The sequence below is a fragment of the Toxorhynchites rutilus genome, chromosome 2 (genome assembly GCF_029784135.1).
Source record: "Toxorhynchites rutilus septentrionalis strain SRP chromosome 2, ASM2978413v1, whole genome shotgun sequence".
Classification (NCBI taxonomy): Eukaryota; Metazoa; Arthropoda; class Insecta; order Diptera; family Culicidae; genus Toxorhynchites; species Toxorhynchites rutilus.
The window spans coordinates 283,453,028-283,471,305 of NC_073745.1; the positions used below are offsets into that span (position 1 = coordinate 283,453,028).

The following is an 18,278-nucleotide window of genomic DNA, read 5'->3' on the forward strand; positions in this document are numbered from 1 at the left end:
CATTCCTTCCTCGGGATTTGCGCGTACCAACACATTTGGCCTACCATTTTTATTTATAGACTAGCTGACCCGGCAAACTTCGTTCCGCCCAAAATTTGTTTTTTGTTATCAATATCTTCAAACATTCACGTTTTCTTACTTAGCGCAAGTTCATGAGTCCAATCGCAGAACTGTTCATTGATTGATCTTCTAATCGACCCCGTTGAATTTACCTTTTACTAAAAAAATCCTAGTACTTCTACCAAAACTCATCATTATATAATATCAGATTATTTTCACACAAAATTCTCGTTCAAGATTTTTCAACCACTTGCAAACAATTGTTTCTCCGTCACATGGAATAAATGTTTGATACAGAAAATATGATAGAATGAAGACAGATCCCTCCCCTCTTCTCCCCTTAGAGAGGGGGGAGGAGTGTCTATTCACCATAGAAACGTTTCGTGACACCTAAAATCTTCATATGCCAAATTTGGTATTTTCTTGATTAGTTTTCGAGTCATGCAGAAATTTGTTTTTCATTTGAATGGCATCTCCCTCTTAGAGAAGGGATGGAGTGTCAAACCACCGTGAAAACATTCATTGCGCCCTAAAACCTCCATATACCTAATTGAAACAAAAGAAAAATTGAAAATCGTTCAATTCTTCCTTGATTCCTTGATTAGTTCTCGAACAATGCAGTAATTTGTGTTTCATTTGTATGGCAGTCCCCCACCCCCGCCGCCCTCCCTTAGAGAGGAAGAAGGAGTATCTAACCACCATAGAATCATTTATTGCACCCTAAAACTTTCACATGCCAAATTTGGTTTCGATTAATTCTCGAGTAATGCAGAAATTTGTGCTTCATTTGTATGGCAGCCCCCCTTAGAAAGGGGGTGGAGTGTCTAACCACCATAGAAATATTTATCGCACCATAAATCGTTTCATTTGCTTGATTAGTTCTCGAGTAATGCAGAAATTTGTGTTTCATTCGTATGGCAGACCGCCCCCCCAGAGAGGAGGGTGGAGTGTCTAACCACCGTTAAAATATTTATTGCACCCTAAAACCTTCTCATGCCTTCTATATTTAGGTTCCCATTTCATCAGCTTCAGTTCGAAAATTATATTCAATTTGAACAAGGAAAGTGTCACCCCTGTCCTGGTGACGGACGACGAACGTTTCAAGATTTTTAAAACAAACTTGTGAAAAGACTGCAATGTTTTACCACATTTAACATGATCCACCCTGTTCCCGTCTGAACTTTCCGTAAGCATCTAAACACCCGCATTTCGGTCGCACTTCCAGTGAGTTACTTTCCACTCAGCACGAGACCCCACTCTCCGTTAAACTTTTCACCCACACCAAACACACGCTTCCGGACAGAGATGCGAGCTACGGATGCTGAGCAGATCTCACTCCCAGATTCCTCTCGCGGATAGAGCACTCTCCTCGGAGAGCAGAGAGCATCGCTATTACTGTCCTTGCACTGTGGAAACTCCGGCAGACGGCACCATATCCCACGAGGACACGAAGTAAGGTCGAGCTGGTCGAGAGTTGCACTTTCGCAATCGAGTTTCGAGTAACCGAGTCTCCGCGCTGGCTGGCGGAAGTCGTCACCGCCGTCACGAGTGGTGGCTGTGGGTCCTGTGCACACAGGGTGGATGCTGTGAATGGCTTTCACTTTGGGGAAGGCGCTGTTTTGCCGTCAGTGTTGGATGTACAGTCGTTCGCTTCGTACGTGGGAATCGCATTTTCTGTGACTGTTCATCTGTAATCGGGCTGTCCCAACGTTGTGTGTACTTTTGCTGCTGCTGTTGGGGTGGAGGGACTCATCTCTTCCACAGACGGGTGGTTTTTATTGCGTGACTGAGGGATACCAATTTGGCGGATCGTTTTTTTTTCTGCTCCCCACTCGCCGCAGTAACGGATTTCTCTGTTGGTGATGTGAATTGCCGTGAGGACGAGTTCAAAGTTAATGGAAAATGACTGGTGAACCGCTCTTAGATCTAATGGTTGATAGCGCCCATCCCCCGCACTGAGAGAGGGTTGGGGGACGGTGAGCTAGGTTAGGGAGTGGAAAAAAGGGATTCTCCCACTCGGTGGGAGGCCCGAGGTGCACTTTGATAGGCCCTGTCGAGAGGCACACTCAGCGCCGCCCTGTTAGGGGTCTGAAACATAGCGAGGTATCACGAACCGTGTGATTGATGGAACGGTGTGCGTTTCGATACCGATGGTTTTAATTTAAGTATGAAAAATTGAACGCCGTGATCCCACATTGCGGAAGTGATGAAACAGCGCAGTCGAAGTGCTTTCCAATGATGAAAAGATTTTCACGATTGCTGGCGAATATCTGGCAAATGAGAGTCGAGAGTGGCTTGAATCGAGGCTTCAAAGTGGAACCCTCGACTGTGCATATGTTCGAAATCACAGTTATTTTTGTGTGAAGCGTACGTGATTGCGGAATATCGATACAAATAATCAAATTTAACGTGGATATTGGTAGGAAGAAGAAAAAAAGCTGTCCCAGCCTGCGTCGGCGGCTGATCGCTAGAGAGGAAAGTCATAAAAAACGAAAATAACATACCCGTAGGCGCCAACGTGTGTTTTCCGATGCCAATTACTTCGCGTGTGCATATGGGTGTATGAAACAGTGGGAGTGGGTATCAACGAGGGAAATCCGGAAAATCCGATTTCCGTACCAGAGCCCGCCGTAAGGGAGGATAGGAGGCGCTGAGGACGTGCCAACGCCGGTTCTATCGTCGAACCAAGTGAAACCTTGTGTAACCGTGTCGATACCGAGTGTGTGTGTGTCTGTATGGTAATATGTAATTAAAATTCACAACAGCAGGATAGTCGCTCTCCCGTATACGTGCGTGATTATAGCCCAACGACTCATCTGTTCCGGAACAAGTGCGTAGTGGTTTATTGATATGGGAGTTTGCGAATGTGAAATTATGGTGCCGCGGAAAACCGACACAATCATGGTGAAATGGCCAGCATGAAGCCACGAAGAAATGGGTATGTTACATATGTACACTATCACAATCTTAAGGCTCATTATCATTAGGCAACGAGTATGGGACGGATATTCCGTGATGGACACAAATGAAATTACTTTTACCTTTACTGACTTGATCTTTTTTAGCTTTCTTCACACGTGAAACACGACATTTACGTGGAGAAATTAGTTGTGAAGTCAACTGTTGAAACTTTTTTTTAGTTGATTATATTTTTTCTGGACTTGGTTATTTCACTAAATGAGAAATCTAATTTGTTGGAAACTACAACAGGCGTTACAAAATCTTTGTGCTTAATGTTCAAGAGAGCTGCGTATATACTACAATCAAGCATGGAATTAGTGTACACCAAGGTTTTTTTACGCGGTTTTTTCAAAAGTTTTTTTACGACGTTTTTTTTACGCAGATTTTCCAATTAGCGCAGTTTTTTTACGCGGATTTTCCAATTAGCGCGGTTTTTTTACGCGTATTTTCAAATAAACGCGGTTTTTTTTACGCGGATACCGCGTAAAAAAATCCACAGCAATATTACATCTCACACTCCGCTCACATTTCGTCTTTATGCTCCGTCAGAGCATATGACGATAATCAGTGCTTGCGACGAAATTTAGCGCTTATGACGAAAATTAGTGCCGCACTCTATCACGATGCTTACGTAGATTTTAGGTGACCTTTTTTTTTTACGTGGATTTTCCAATTAACGCGGATTTTGCAATTAACGCGGTTTTTATTTACGAGGTACGTATCCCCCGCGTAAAAAAAACCTGGGTGTATGTGATTTCGATGAAGTTGTTTTTGTACTAGTACCGAGGATTTACGGAAAGTTTTACAATAATACTCAATTCAAATAAATCTGAAGTACACAAAATTCTTGTCAAAGGTTACGACAGTTACAGTACTCTGTCGGAAACAACAACCAGATATTGTTTAAGATACTCATACCATTATGATTTTAATGTTCATGATATTCAACGCTCTGCTATATCGGCAGAGTTTGATAGAAGGCCGAATGAAAGCATCACGGGAGATCGCTATCCACTACAACTGATGCGTCGCAGCCATGTGTTAATGGAGAAAACGCCGTTAAAAACAAAAACGATAACTCCCGTGGAATTTCCGGAGCTTTCGTTTCCATTCCGGATTCACATAGGCGCGTTTTCTCGAGCTTACCACTTAAAATACAGGAACGGAACCTGAACGATTCGTTGAAAACCTAAAAACATCCATATTTCCAATATGGTCTGTTGGTAGGACCACGTTGGTGTTATTTAATATAAGCTGTTGAAACTGTACGGAACCATCACTAGGTAACAGTATTGAGTTCATTTGATGCACTTGGGCGGAGCACCAGGCGCAAAACTGCCGCAATACGAGCAGAGGCACGAAAAAGTGATCATCATGACAACGCCCGGAATCATGTTGAAAAACCCGTAGAAACTTACTTGGAAATACTGAAATGGAAAGTCTGATCCTACATTTCTCAGATATTGCGCCATCTGATCATATTGCATCATTCAATGGTCCATGGTCTAGCTCAGCGGTACTCAACCTTTTTTTCAGATGGGCCACAAACACGTGGTAGACATGGTGTCGCGGGCCGCTTGTGTCCAAGACACGATCGCATTGTTAACGTAGGAATTATGATTGTCGAAAAACAAACATTATAGTAATTCAAGAATGAAACTTTTTAGCAAAAATATTTGGTAGCACTGAGGGCCGTTGAATGAATGCTCTCAGTGAGGGAGAGGTTTCATTGTTTGCGAATGTTTCGCAAACTTCCAGTTTCCACAGAAGAACACAACACTCACTGCTGAAAATAGCTTTTTTCACACCCGGCTTTAAATGCGTTGCACTTTGATGACATTTTAAACCCTGAAACAATGCTCGAATTCACGAAAAATTAATTGATCGATCGGAATGTCACCATTGAATCATTCACGATTTATTAGTCATCTTGCTAGCGACCATTTGGCAGCGACAGCGGCAGCATTCCAAATGGTCTTTGTCAAGGCCGAATGTTTTATTGAGTTTTCCAAATTGGCCTTTTTTAAGGCTAGAGGCGTATTAACTGAGGAAGTCTGAGAATCTGAGAGAGCCTCTATAATTCAAAACATCATCATCATTACACCAATAAATCCGAACACGCTTCCAAATTTACAGAATCTCTCTTCCACCATAAATTCAACAATTTGTACGTGTGATTCAATTATACGCAACAATCTCCACATATCTGTATGAAAACTCGCACCATGTTGGTTTTCATACCGTTATGTGAAGATTGGTTATATTTTTAAAATTTTTTATGCTTAACTTGTGCAAGCTCTGCACGTTCGTTCAACATGGTAGCAATACAGAAACTGGAACCAGCCAGGGTGAGCACGATATTTATACTACTTTCACGGCCATCCGACGACATGCATCATCTACTGAGTTCTTATGATTTCACCAAAACTTATAGATTTTTTTGATTTCATTTGTTGGCTTTTAAAGCTGTGAAAAATTAGGTCAATAATTAACAAACATCACTTATACACTTTTTATCTTTTGAAAGTAATTGTAATACCACTTCTCTCAACCGGCAAAGAGATGTTAACGCTCGAATCCTTGCTCCCCAAATGTTACATATCGTTTTCGAAATTTTCAACTTGCACTCCAGTACAGATGCAAGAATGATGTGGTGCAAAAATAAAGAAACACTCTCCACCAGACGGTGTGAAAATCAACACAGTGTCTCCACCGAACATACATCACTATGTGGATACCAGTCTTTCATTTGCCCTTTCTATCGAACAAATCAGCTTTGTCTGAAATCAGTATTGAGAAAGACTGTGGTCTGCAAGTTCGAATTATAGAGGCTTTAAAACTTCAATTTATTCGGCTTTAACTTTGAAAAAAAAAGCCTATTTGGAAAACTAAACTAAACTCTGAATCATGAATGTTGTGAAATCGCGAATAGCTTGTTTATACTCGTTAAATTAAAAAACGCTCCATTTTCTATTTCTATTTCATAAAACCGTGTTCTGTTTTCTGATTTTGCACCATTACTGAAAGATATAGCCCTACGTAAAAAATAGGTGATGATTTCATAGGTTTTCGTTATTGTTACACATTAAAAATAGTTCAAAATAAAGAAACACCAGATGGACCAACCGGAAAAGCCTGCCGGGCCACATGTAGCCCGCGGGCCGCAGGTTGAGTACAGCTGGTCTAGCTGATCAGCAGCTACGCTTATATGATGATGTTGTTTCCCGGACGAATTTTCATCTGTGTGTTTGTCATCATAGAATCCATAACAAAAAATTATAAGATCCTTATATGATTCCCTTCTTCCGTGTTATTCAACTAATTTTCGTTCTGAAAATGTTAAAATAGGCAACAAATCTAAAAATCGTTGTATGCTCTTACATTCTATTCGAAATTAATTGTAGTTAAAGTATATTCTAGTGAAATATACGAATGTTACATATATTTCTTGTCCATGTTTTATTGGCAGAAAGATGAAGACGTTTACGGATTATTGCCAACGAATGCTTCATCTGAACAGGAAACTATGCTAGTCGAATCGATGGTTGCCACCGGTTCAAATCAACAGCTTATCAAACGCAAACGGCCGCCTTCTAGACCTAGCATTCGTCAGAGATCCTAGCGTAGTTGAACTAATCGTGCCTCCATCTGCCCTACTTAGAATCGATAGTCACCACATGCCGTTTGTTCTTCGCATTGATGTAAACGACAACATCCTGCAACCTTCTGGGGACACAATTCACACCGAGCTGTAATAGAGCTGTATCTGATATCGACTGGGCTTTTTTGTTTCTCGGTAAGGATACCGACGAGACTGTACGTATATTCTATGACTCTCTGAATGCAGTCTTGAATAAGCATGTTCCACGTAGACGATTCACGGGACACTCCTACAAGCACGCTTGTAGGACATCTGAGCTGAGATGACTTTCAACGGTAATAGTGCTGATTCCCCGGTAGAAATAGCAAATCTGTTCGCAGATCATTTCGAGAAGGTACACAGCACCATTTCACCAGCATTCTCACCTGACAGTCTCAGGAATTGTACCGCTTTTGAATTGAATTTACGGCTATTTGAAATATCACAGCACGATGTGTCATCTGCCTTGAATAGTTGGTGATTTTTGAATAAATTTAGCTATAACTTTGTAGTACGAAGTTTTCCGTTAGAATGTTATGAACCACAATGAAGCTTACCTTTTACCCTTTCAATGAAAAATAACCAGAGAATTGATTAATTGACATTTTTTCTTTTATTTAACGTCTTTATATTTCAGAATAAATTGACCAACTAACCCTACACACGGGGTAAGTTGGTCAATAATAGGCATGTTTTTTTGAGCAAATAATAAACGTTTTCCGTTAGAAGTGTCCTTCAATATAAATTCATCAATTAAATCGAAACAAAAACAGTTAATTAAAATAATGTAGCAAGTAAAAAAACAAATTAATGAAAATTTCAAATTAGCATCGTTGTTGAAAATTAGTCTCTTTTCTAGCGATTTCGTCTCTCTTCCACTTTGTGGCGAACCAGAGATGCCAGGTTTGACGACATGTCTCCGTTTTGAAGACATTTGATTTTGTGAAGACATTTGAAGACATTATGAAATATATGAAGACATTTCAGTATGATAGCGTACGTGGATTTTTAAAAGATATTATTTCCATGAAATTCTAACTATTGACCAAAAATATCGTCAAAAAAGTAGTCTAAGCGAACGAAGCGGTCTGAATACATATTGTCTATAGAAGACATTAGCTCATTTGCACTCGATAATTCGAATGATTGTGACATTGGATGTCTATTAGTTTGGCCCTACTATGCAATAGATTAACCTTGATCTTTCAAACGACCACTTCACAAATCGAAGCTTTTCCGGTTACATACCTTTTCTACAATTAGTTTCATGGATATGGTTTGAGTTACAACCAAACTTTGAAAGCTGAAATGAACAAATAGAGTTATCACAGTCCCGTTTTTGTGTGAAGAACTTTCCTCCGATATTATGGTGAAGACATTTTCTCGTACCATGTCAAAACTTTTGAAAAAATCACCTGGCATCCCTGCGGCGCACCGTTGTACCGTTCGCCCCAAAGTACATAGAAATAGTCTCCAGGTATGCTACATTACTCAATGCATTATTGTGAGTTCTGATATTCAATGATAGCGTTTATTATATTTAATGGAAATTTTACAGCAAAAAATATAAATATGACAATTATATTGCAAGTGGTTTGTGTGGTGGTTGTCTCGTTTCAAAGACACTGGGGTTAGCAGTAATATCTATGCTTTCTATATTTATTTATAGCTTGCGTGATGAAACACGGCATACCTGAAAATGTTATATGCATTGCTCTCAAACGAGCAATTTGTGTGACCAACTAGCCCCTCTGTATATAAGAAAGAATATTGATGAAAATTCCATAAACATAATTTTAAAAGCGATTTCCATTAACACTTAAAGCTAACACGTACAATAAGCCTTTGTTTACGTTTGAGCCGATTTTTTCGTGGTCATTAACCAGTTTTAGAACACATTTTATAATACGCAAACCGTGAATGATTTTTGGCAAAATCGAAACCATGTCCGACGCTCAAAATCCAAGATATCGTCTCTGAACAACTTACCCCGATGACCAAATAGCCCTGCCCTACCCTACCATTGACAATAATTTTCAATAAGTCGCTACGTCACAGTATTTTTCCGCATCAGTGGAAAATAGCTTCAATATGTCCGATCTTCAAATCAGGCTCTTATCGTGCCGTTGAAAATTACCGAGGCATTTCCATTCTATGTTGCGTGGCAAAAGTATTCGAAAGACTAGTTCATAACATTTTATATAGGGGAGAGTGGTACAAAACGCACCATTTAAGCAAATCAGTCATTTACCGCACTTCTTGTAAGTGATTCATGCTGTTTAACATCTAGAATACTTCTTCCATCACTGCCAATTATATCCCTGATGTAATGTGATATAACATACTCGAATTTGCAAGGATTTTTTAATATTTCCGTCGACAGTTCAAAACATAGGATTGGGTGAAATGCCATAATCCATGGACAGAACGTGTGATTTTTAAATGTGATCATAAAGTTCAATGATTCGTTATGGAGGTAGAGTGTAAATATCCTGATATTTAAACATTGACTAACCGCAAAATCTTACCAAGCAACCATGAATATTTACAGAAAAGGCAGATGCATTAGTTTTTCTCAATTTGTATCTTATTTTTTTATGATGGGCATGTTTGTGTACTGTGAATATATGGAAGAGATTACTGCGAACTGAAATGAGTAAAGTAATATATCATTTTACATGACTAATCTAAAGATTTTTCACAATTGATGGCTTGGGCCATTTTACCTCACCGGTGCGTTTTGTACAGTTCTCCCCTACCGCATGTTAACCGATGCTATCTGAACATGGCTTCGTCAGTAAACGATCGACAACGACTAATCTTATTACGTTCACTAATTTTTTTATCAACGGAAATCGAGCTCAGACACCAGGTAGATGCAATTTACTTCGATTATTTGAAAGCGTTCGACAAGGTTCCCCACGAACTTGCAGTAGCGAAGCTTAGTCACCTAGGTTTTCCGTATTGGATGTGTGAGTGATTGCGTACCTACCTATCTGGACGTTGGACATATGCAAACATAAATGGCTTTCACTCTCGATATTTTTCCATCACATCAGGGGTGCCGCAGGGAAGTGTTCTTGGGCCGCTTATCTTCGTTTTGTTCATAAACGACCTGAGCTTTCGACTGAATGCTGGAAAACTTCTCGCAGTCTCGAATTGAATTCCGTTATTCAGTCGGGCCGAAAACACTGGAGTGTGTTGATTCCATTCGCGACCGTGGAGTCGTCCTTGATAACAAACTGAGCATATCTCCGTCACTACCGCTAAAGCGTTTACTGTCCTTGGATTTGTTCGTCGGTGCACCAATAACTTCAGAGATGTTTACGCAATGAAATCGCTATACTGCTCCTAGGTACGTAGCATTTTGGAGTATGCTGCCTGCGTGTGGTCTCCGTTTCACAGCACCCAAATCACACGAATGGAGAGAGTTCAGCGAAGTTTCAGAAGATATACTCTCCGACAACTCCCTTGGACAGATCTTGATCATCTCCCCGACTGCTCGAGCCACTGCAGGCTGATCGCGTTGGAATCGTTAGCTTCTAGGGGTACCAACCTTCAAAAAATATTTGTGTTTGATCTGTTAAATGGACATTTTGACTGTCCATCCTTATTATATAATGTATCATTCTATGTGCCTTCCCGACAACTACGTGAGCGAGATTTGTTGTTTATCAATCGCCATAGGGCTTCCTCCGGATTCCATAACCGCTTAGAGAATCGTTTCCGTGAATTCAATAGTGCTTGTGCTGTGCTGTGTTCGATTTTAACGTGTCCAAAACTGTTTTTAAAAATAGGATTAAGAATTTAATATAAGGATTCAGTCTGTGGAATTATAAACAATTCGAGACGGTAATAAATAAATAAAAATTGCGAACATTGATAATTATGTTTTAAAAACCTGTTTTTTTGCCGTACCTTCATTGCCCAGTCATTTGGCATCGGCAACAAATTTTCGATATTCCAAACTTCATGTTATTGGATATACACGTAAGTTTTGAAACATTTCTAACAGTTGGCGTTAGTGGCACTGAAACGATTCGGGCAATGTTTTAACTTTTTGACATAGGACTATGTCTTTTATTTCTATATAGGGGGTCACCCTACGAAAAATGTAACAATTTATTAAGAGTTTTCAAACGCATATTACTCATAATGGTTATTGCGACATATGTTGTGTTACATATCATTAGACAGGAAATTTATCCAGATTGTTTTTGCTTGAAACATGAACAGTGAATATAGTAAAAAAAGTTAACAATTTGACGATTTAATTGGGTATGTTTTCTTTCGATTGCACTATCCACTCGCTTCCTCCCCGACGCAACGAGCAATCTTTTTGCCTAAATTCGGGCGTTAGCTCATAATGTGAGTTGATGCGTAAAATTAATTATTCTCCATTTGCCGATAATAGGCATTAATTGTATATTATATTATATGTTGTTCAATGAATTTGTGCTCAATTTATGTTTTTATCGTGTAGGTCTCACTAGTAACAATTTGTATTTTTGTGGTCCAGGATGTCATAATATCGAGTATGTTGTTTGGTTATGTAAAAATGCAATAAATGAATTTAAATGGCTGCTGATTTAGAAGATCGAAAGGGTATACCCACGTAAATCAGATTATGATAGCTTGAGTAGTCACGATCTTACAGGGCTATAAAGTTATTACAAACAGTGTCGAAGGAGATAAGGCTATTTTTATCTATAATATATTTTTGTAGTCATAGATAGATTTGACTCAGGCTTGTATTTATGTAGGTCTCAACTATTTAGACTTGTGTTTAAATATGATACATGATGACTATTTGTCTTCTTCTGCATGATTGAATAAACAGAAGAAAAGGTTAGTAATGGCTTTAATGGTATTTCTGTGTACATTTTTGAACAGAATGCGGTACCGAATTCTACAACGTTATGTCATCTAACCCGTTTGAAGGATACAAGTACATACAGGAAACGGTTTTTCCAGGGCATCCATTTGATGATGTATTTGATGTAAAAGAGAAAAAAATACAGATTTTGAACAATGAAAAACTCAATTTAAATGCAATTACTACACACAATCACAGTCCTATGTCAAGATCCCGTCCGTGCCCCTAGGCTCATCAATCCGTCAACTTTTATTTGTTGATTCGAGCGTGTCATCTTTTGTGCCAACAAAGATGCACTCACAGCTTTGCTGTTTTGTTTTTATTTGAAGAGAAAAGCAGCAGAAAGCCGAGCGATGTCTACATCTAAAACTAATTTTCAGCACATGTCTTGACATCGCCATTTATTACATTATATGAGCCTAAAAATAATAGAAAATGCACTACTCCCCAATACTTGTATATCATTTGTATAATATTTATGCTATATCAAAATAAGCGAGCGGAACAGGAGACACATTGCAAATAATGTATGAAAGCTTTTCGTATAGTTTGCCAAATACACGGACCAGATCGAGAAAGATATAGATTCTCGTTTATGATCTTCTTTTTATTCATAGAAAACACTTTCCAAGTTCATTGTATATTGAGGTGTAATATTATCACCCATTTATGTAACAGAACCATTAGATATGTGGATTGCGTGGTCGTGTTTAACAACCTTGCTTTCCATCTGTCGTTGGTTCGATCCCCGTTGACATCGCATGGAATATTTTTTTGGTACAATTCCAATAGAGATGAAAAATAAAAAAGAAAGAGTTGTCTGCTCCTATACAGGGGACCGTGCTCCATCAATTTCATCCAATGAATGCTGGTTTGGACAGTTCAAGAGAGGAGATTTCGACACAAGCAATAACGAGCGTGAAGAAAGACCTGAAACGGTTGAAGACAAAAAAAACTCGAAGCGTTATTGGACAAAGATTCGTGTCCTCAAGAGGAACTTGTCGAATTTTTGGGAGTGACTCAACAAGCCATATAATTGCGTCTGAAGGCAATGGGCTGGATTCATAAAATCGATGATTGGGTTCCACATGTGTTAAAAACAAGAGGCTTTCTGTGTCTGAAGTGTCGGAGATTTCCTTGTACTCGCCGTGTACACCAGATCTTGCCCCTTTGGATTACCATTTGTTCAGATTGATGCAGAATGGCTTGTCTGAAACACGTTTCATTTCAGTTGATTGAATGGCTTGATGGCTATTGACATCGAACAATGAGCAATGGTTGTTGATGCCGAAGGGCAATATTTTGAATGAAATACGTTTGTGATATTTTTTTTCTGAATAAAATGATAATTTCGAAATGAAGTCTTTCAAATTTACACCCAATAATATATTGTAGTTCAGAAAACTTCTGATATTAAAAGTGATTCAATTTTGTATGTCCTCTTGATGTAAGTTTTTTTTTGTACAATTCCAAAAGAGATGAAAAAATAAAAAAGAAAGAGTTGTATGTTCCTATACAAACAAACATTTTAAAGTTTTTGAAACAGCTCCTCATGATTTGCTCATTTGACCCTTCAGCACACGAAAAAGTATTATTTCGGCCGAAGATTAAATGTTTTCTGCCAACGCTAGTTTGGGTGTATCATCAATTCCAACCACTGAATGCTGGTTCAGACAGTTCAAGAAAGGAGATTTCGACACAAGCAATAACGAGCGTGAAGAAAGACCTGAAACGGTTGCAGAAAAAAAAGAAGCGTTATTGGACAAAGATTCGTGTCCTCAAGAGGAACTTGTCGAATTTTTGGGAGTGACTCAACAAGTGACTTAGAATTCGCTGTTAACTAAACACTCAAAACTCATTAGGAAGCAGGTTAACACAAAAGGGGTTTCTTGTCCGTAACGCTGGTTAAGGATGGCGTGAAATATAGCGACAATCAGGAATCATGCGAACGATTTCAGAAACGATTTATTTGGCTCCAGCTTCGGAAAATAAACGGAAAATAATACTCATAAACGACCTAGAACGGAATAAAAGTTGCGGTTTCGACGATATTTCAACTGACATTCTCAAAAATAACTCCATTGTTTTCTCACGTATTCTGTCGGAAGCCTTCAATAAAATTTTGGAAACAGGTTAATACCCGGATTTTCCAAAAACTGCTAGGTTTGTTCCTATTTACAAACCGGGATACGCATGTGATCCTAGCAATTATCGGCCAATCTCAACGTTGTCAATTTTCAATCAAATACTGGAAAAATTACTAATTAATAGAACCACATCTTTTCTTGACAAACATAAAGTATTGTATGACTTGCAGTATGGTTTTCGAAAAGGGAGTAGTACATCTACCGCAACTGCTGAATTGTTGGATGACGTTGTAAATGGAATTGATTCTAAGCAAGTAGTTGGTGTGCTTTTCTTAAATTTGCGTAAAGCATTCGACACTTTGAACCACTCCGTTCTGCTGAAAAAACTCGATAGCTATGGAATCAGGGGTTTTGCAAACGACGTGATTCGCAGCTATTTGTCAGGAAGAAAACAGTGTGTAGCAGTAGGTGTGTCTAGCAGTTCAACGAAGTCTATTGGAGTGGGCGTACCCCAAGGGAGTAACGTAGGTCCGTTATTATTTCTTCTGTACGTTAACGACTTATACAGGCTCCAGTTGAAGGGAACTCTGCGTCTTTTTGCAGATGATACCGCACTTTTCTATCCCCAAACTAATGTTGAGCAAACAGTCTGTAGCATGAATCATGATTTGAAGATTCTTTCAGAATACTTCGCAGCCAACCTTCTTTCACTGAACGCCTCCAAGAATAAATGTATGTTTTTCCATTCTTCTAGAAAATCTATCCCACAACACAGCAGTGTTATGCTAAATTCATGTGTAATCGAAGAAGTCAAATCATTCAAGTATTTGGGTCTGATTTTGGACTCAACACTCTCTTGGTTTGGTCACGTCGAATATGTTGAGAGGAAAGTTTCATCTCTTTGTGGGATAATTCGTAGGGTTAGCCATTTCGTATCACGTAGCATTCTCTTAAATTTTATTTTGTTCACGTCCATTCGTACCTTAACTATCTTGTTATAGCCTGGGGTCGAGCAAGCAAATCTCACTTGAGAAAATTTCAAACTCTCCAAAACAGATGCTTGAAAACTATATTCAAAAAACCAGTATTGTCCCATACTCTGCAGCTATATGCAGACAGTTCCCATAACATTCTTCCAATAGTTAGCCTTTGCGACATGCAATTAATTATGTTTGTTAACGGAACCCTTCATAACAAGAACTTCCATCATTCTATCCAGATACCTTACACTAGCCATAGTTATCCGACCAGAATTTCTAACAATTTAAGATTATTAAGAGCACACACACAGTTTGGTCAAAAGAGAATTTCAATCGTTGGTCCAAAAAATTATAACGCATTGCCTACTGAACTGAAACGAATTAGCAATCGCAGAATATTCAAAATCAAACTTAAAAAATTTCTGAAGGAAAATCTACATGACATCTTTAGTTGAGTATGATCTACCAGAAACCTTAACTAGTGTATATATATAAAAATGGATTTCTGTCTGTCTGTCTGATTCTTATGGACTCGGAAATTACTGAACCGATCTACATGAAAATTGGTATGTAGGGGTTTTGGGGCCGGGGAAGGTTTTCACGATAATTTGAGACCCCTCCCCCCTCTCCAAGAGGGGGCTGCCATACAAATTAAACACACATTTCTACATTACTCGGGAATTAATCAAGCAAATGAGACGAAATATGGCATATGGAGGTTTTAGGGTGCAATAAATTATTCTATGGTGGCTAGACTCTCCACCCCCCCTCTCTAAGGGGGGCTGGCATACAAATGAAACATAAATTTCTGCATTATTCGACAATTAATCAAGCAAATGAAACCAAATTAGGCATATTGAGGTTTTAGGATGCAATGAATGTTTCTATGGTGGTTAGACACTCCACCCCCTCTCTAAGGGGGAGGGGGGGGGTCCATTGGGACTACACACCCATTTAATATAAATGACTTTAGCTGTCACACACATATTTTTTAAATTGTTAGTTTTCATTTCTCAGCTCATTTTTATTAGTTTATTAGCTTTTTTTGTTACATATAATTTTTTTTGCTGCACAGTTCGAGCTGAGATTGTTGCGTCCACTGCGTCTTTGGTGTGGGGGATAGCGGGGGGTGAAATAAAAAACAAGTATAATAAATACCCATCGGAAGAATCATTGCAGCTTTTTTAAAAACAAATTCTAACATTGGTTGCGTGTTCGCTTACTAAGCGATCGATCGTGAGTTCAAAACTCAGGGCCCTCAATTGACCATCTTTGTATTGTAATAGAATAACTACGCCCACGCAAAAATCATCAGCGATGGAGGTCGTTTCAGTGTCGGAGTCCTGATGTGACTTTGCGCATTTCGAAACGAGTGACTTTTGTTCGTTTCGACCACTTTGACTTAGCTTTGTTTACGAACCCAAAAATTTTACATTTCTTTTACATTTGAGTTTGAATTTTCTCGAAACGAGTTGCTCGTTTCGAAATGCGCAATGCCACCTCTGACCTCTGTCTATCCATATCTATATCGATTTTTTTCATAGTGATTTTTTTCCGTAATGAAATTTATTGTGGATCCAATGTTGGGGCCGCCTCGGTTCCTTATCCTAGTTAGAAGGGGACTTCGCCTCCCTTTACTTTAACACGTTGAGCCCCGAAATACAAAATAAGAAAACAAAAATTCGAGGGGTTGTATTCGAGACACGACCGCTTAAGACGTAGGACCACGCAATTCTTTTTTGGTTTATCATTTCGGATATTATTTGCGAATACATCGAAATTTCATAAATAACTCTTTAGTGAAAAGTTCCGGGGACCCTGCAAACGTTTAATGGCTTACGTGGTTTTGTAGAATCATTTCAAGAAGCAACGATTTTTTCTTGCCTTTGCGAGAACAATACACTAATTGGTCATATGTCGCAATTTGTTTCTTTATATCTGTTCGCGCGCAACCGTTTTGAATTTCGGATACTTAACTTGGCCGGAGGATTTTTCGTCAAAGCAATTTCCTTCGACTTGCACTGTGGTCATGCGTATTCTAGAGCTTACCACTCAGAATGTATTCAAGGCATGTTATTTGGCATAGAAACCTCAACTAAATACTACCAATAAAAATGACGCAAGTAATACCTACTTTGAGAAAGCAAAAGTTCCACTAGCAACGTTAGTGCCATCGAAGAAGGTGAATTATTTGCAAAGTTTCAAGTTTCTTAAATAGCACCGAAGAAAAAAAAATTGGATATTATTTGATCGCGCGTCTCCATATTGTTCACATCAAGTAGACGCGTGGTGTTTTTGCGTAAAGATTATGAAACGCGAGCTCTGCAAATTAAAACGTTAAGGTTAAGCGTTTCGAAGGAATAGCAGGAATTAGCAGGAATAGCGTATCGAAATTGTTCTGAATGATCAACCCTATAATACCAAACATCAAGTTCGTTCTTCTCGACATCATAAAAATGTTACATGATCCGATCTGAACACCTACCATATTATTCTTGTTGATTAGAACATTTGCAGACATTACATCTCCGGTTATATTTCGAATAATTTCAGCTGTTAACTACGCTAGTCTTAACAAAACACTTTTGAATTGGGAAACGACTTGTTGGAAATATCTAATTTGGATCATTATAAGTTGAATATACATTTCATGAAAGATTCTAACTTCAATCGCATATCAAGAATTGCGATGAATTTGAATATTTGAATTTCATGTTCTTTTGTGAAGTTAATAATTAAAATGATTGTTTAGTTGAATATAAATTAAATAAACATCAAGAGTCCATCCATCACGCGATACGGCAATTCGAATTCATATCCACGTTACACACCTTCACACACACCCTCCAAGGAGCAGAACTTACCGACCACATTCAACACACGTTTACCGAACACATCATCATAATTGCCTTGCGTTTCGCAGCAAATGTTGCTACTTCATTCCTTTCGAATTCCGCTCTAAGCCGCTCTCTCAGCCTGAAACATTAACCTCTTTCATCATTCCCATCGTTTGCAGTTTTTCTTCGGTCCTTCTATTCAAAGTCGCTAGCAGATTCGAATCCTGGGAAAGAAAAGAAGAGGAAAAAAAACAAACACTTTGAAAGACGCCGCTTTTTCGGCGGTCTCAGCTCACATAAAAGGCAATAAATCTCCTCCGGATGGATATGGATCTGAAAAATATGAGATACTGAGTTTTTTCTGCCTGTTCTCTGTTTCCCTTATATCCCCTAGATCTGAGCCTTCGGATTGGGGGCGGTGTTGGTAAGCGCCTCGCTATTAACTCCAAGATTTGTAGCCAAATTAACACCCGCCTTCCCGTCTGAAGAAACGAACCCGGGGAACGCAAAACCGAAATGAGACGCGGGGAACATCGGAGCGTACTTATTTCGACAAAGTTTGAACAGGCGTCAATTAATGGGCTTTCATTAATTTCCCCCGTTTAGTGCCGATCTGTTTTCTATTGCGTGGAACCGCTGAGTGACGATGACGGGGAGGGGGACCATAGGACCATGGACACGACGCATGGCGGTCGATTACTAGACTAATAAGTGGCAACGATCCTCTGTACCTTATCGAGAAATTAAATCTGTCCGTACGGCGAACGGTGAGTGCCTCCGGGCTGAGCCCACAGAAGCTCCTTCCTGGTGGCAATACGGGGCAGGTATGGTTCAGAC

At 39.1% G+C, this 18,278-nt stretch overlaps 1 protein-coding gene across 4 annotated transcripts in view; it reads left to right on the forward strand.

Annotated features, from left to right (window-relative positions):
• The first annotated feature begins 1,706 nt into the window (after nucleotides 1-1,706).
• LOC129767523 (zwei Ig domain protein zig-8-like) overlaps nucleotides 1,707-18,278 on the forward strand; it is a 275,193-nt gene continuing 258,621 nt past the window's right edge. For 3 of the 4 annotated variants that reach the window (XM_055768513.1, XM_055768514.1, XM_055768517.1), the window contains exon 1: nucleotides 1,707-2,998. Coding sequence is in view for 1 of the 4 variants with exons in the window: in XM_055768517.1 (XP_055624492.1) it covers nucleotides 2,995-2,998 (4 nt within the window). In the remaining 3 variants the exon portion in view is untranslated. The remainder of the gene's footprint in view (nucleotides 2,999-18,278) is intronic. The other variant, XM_055768515.1, reaches the window with a different exon arrangement.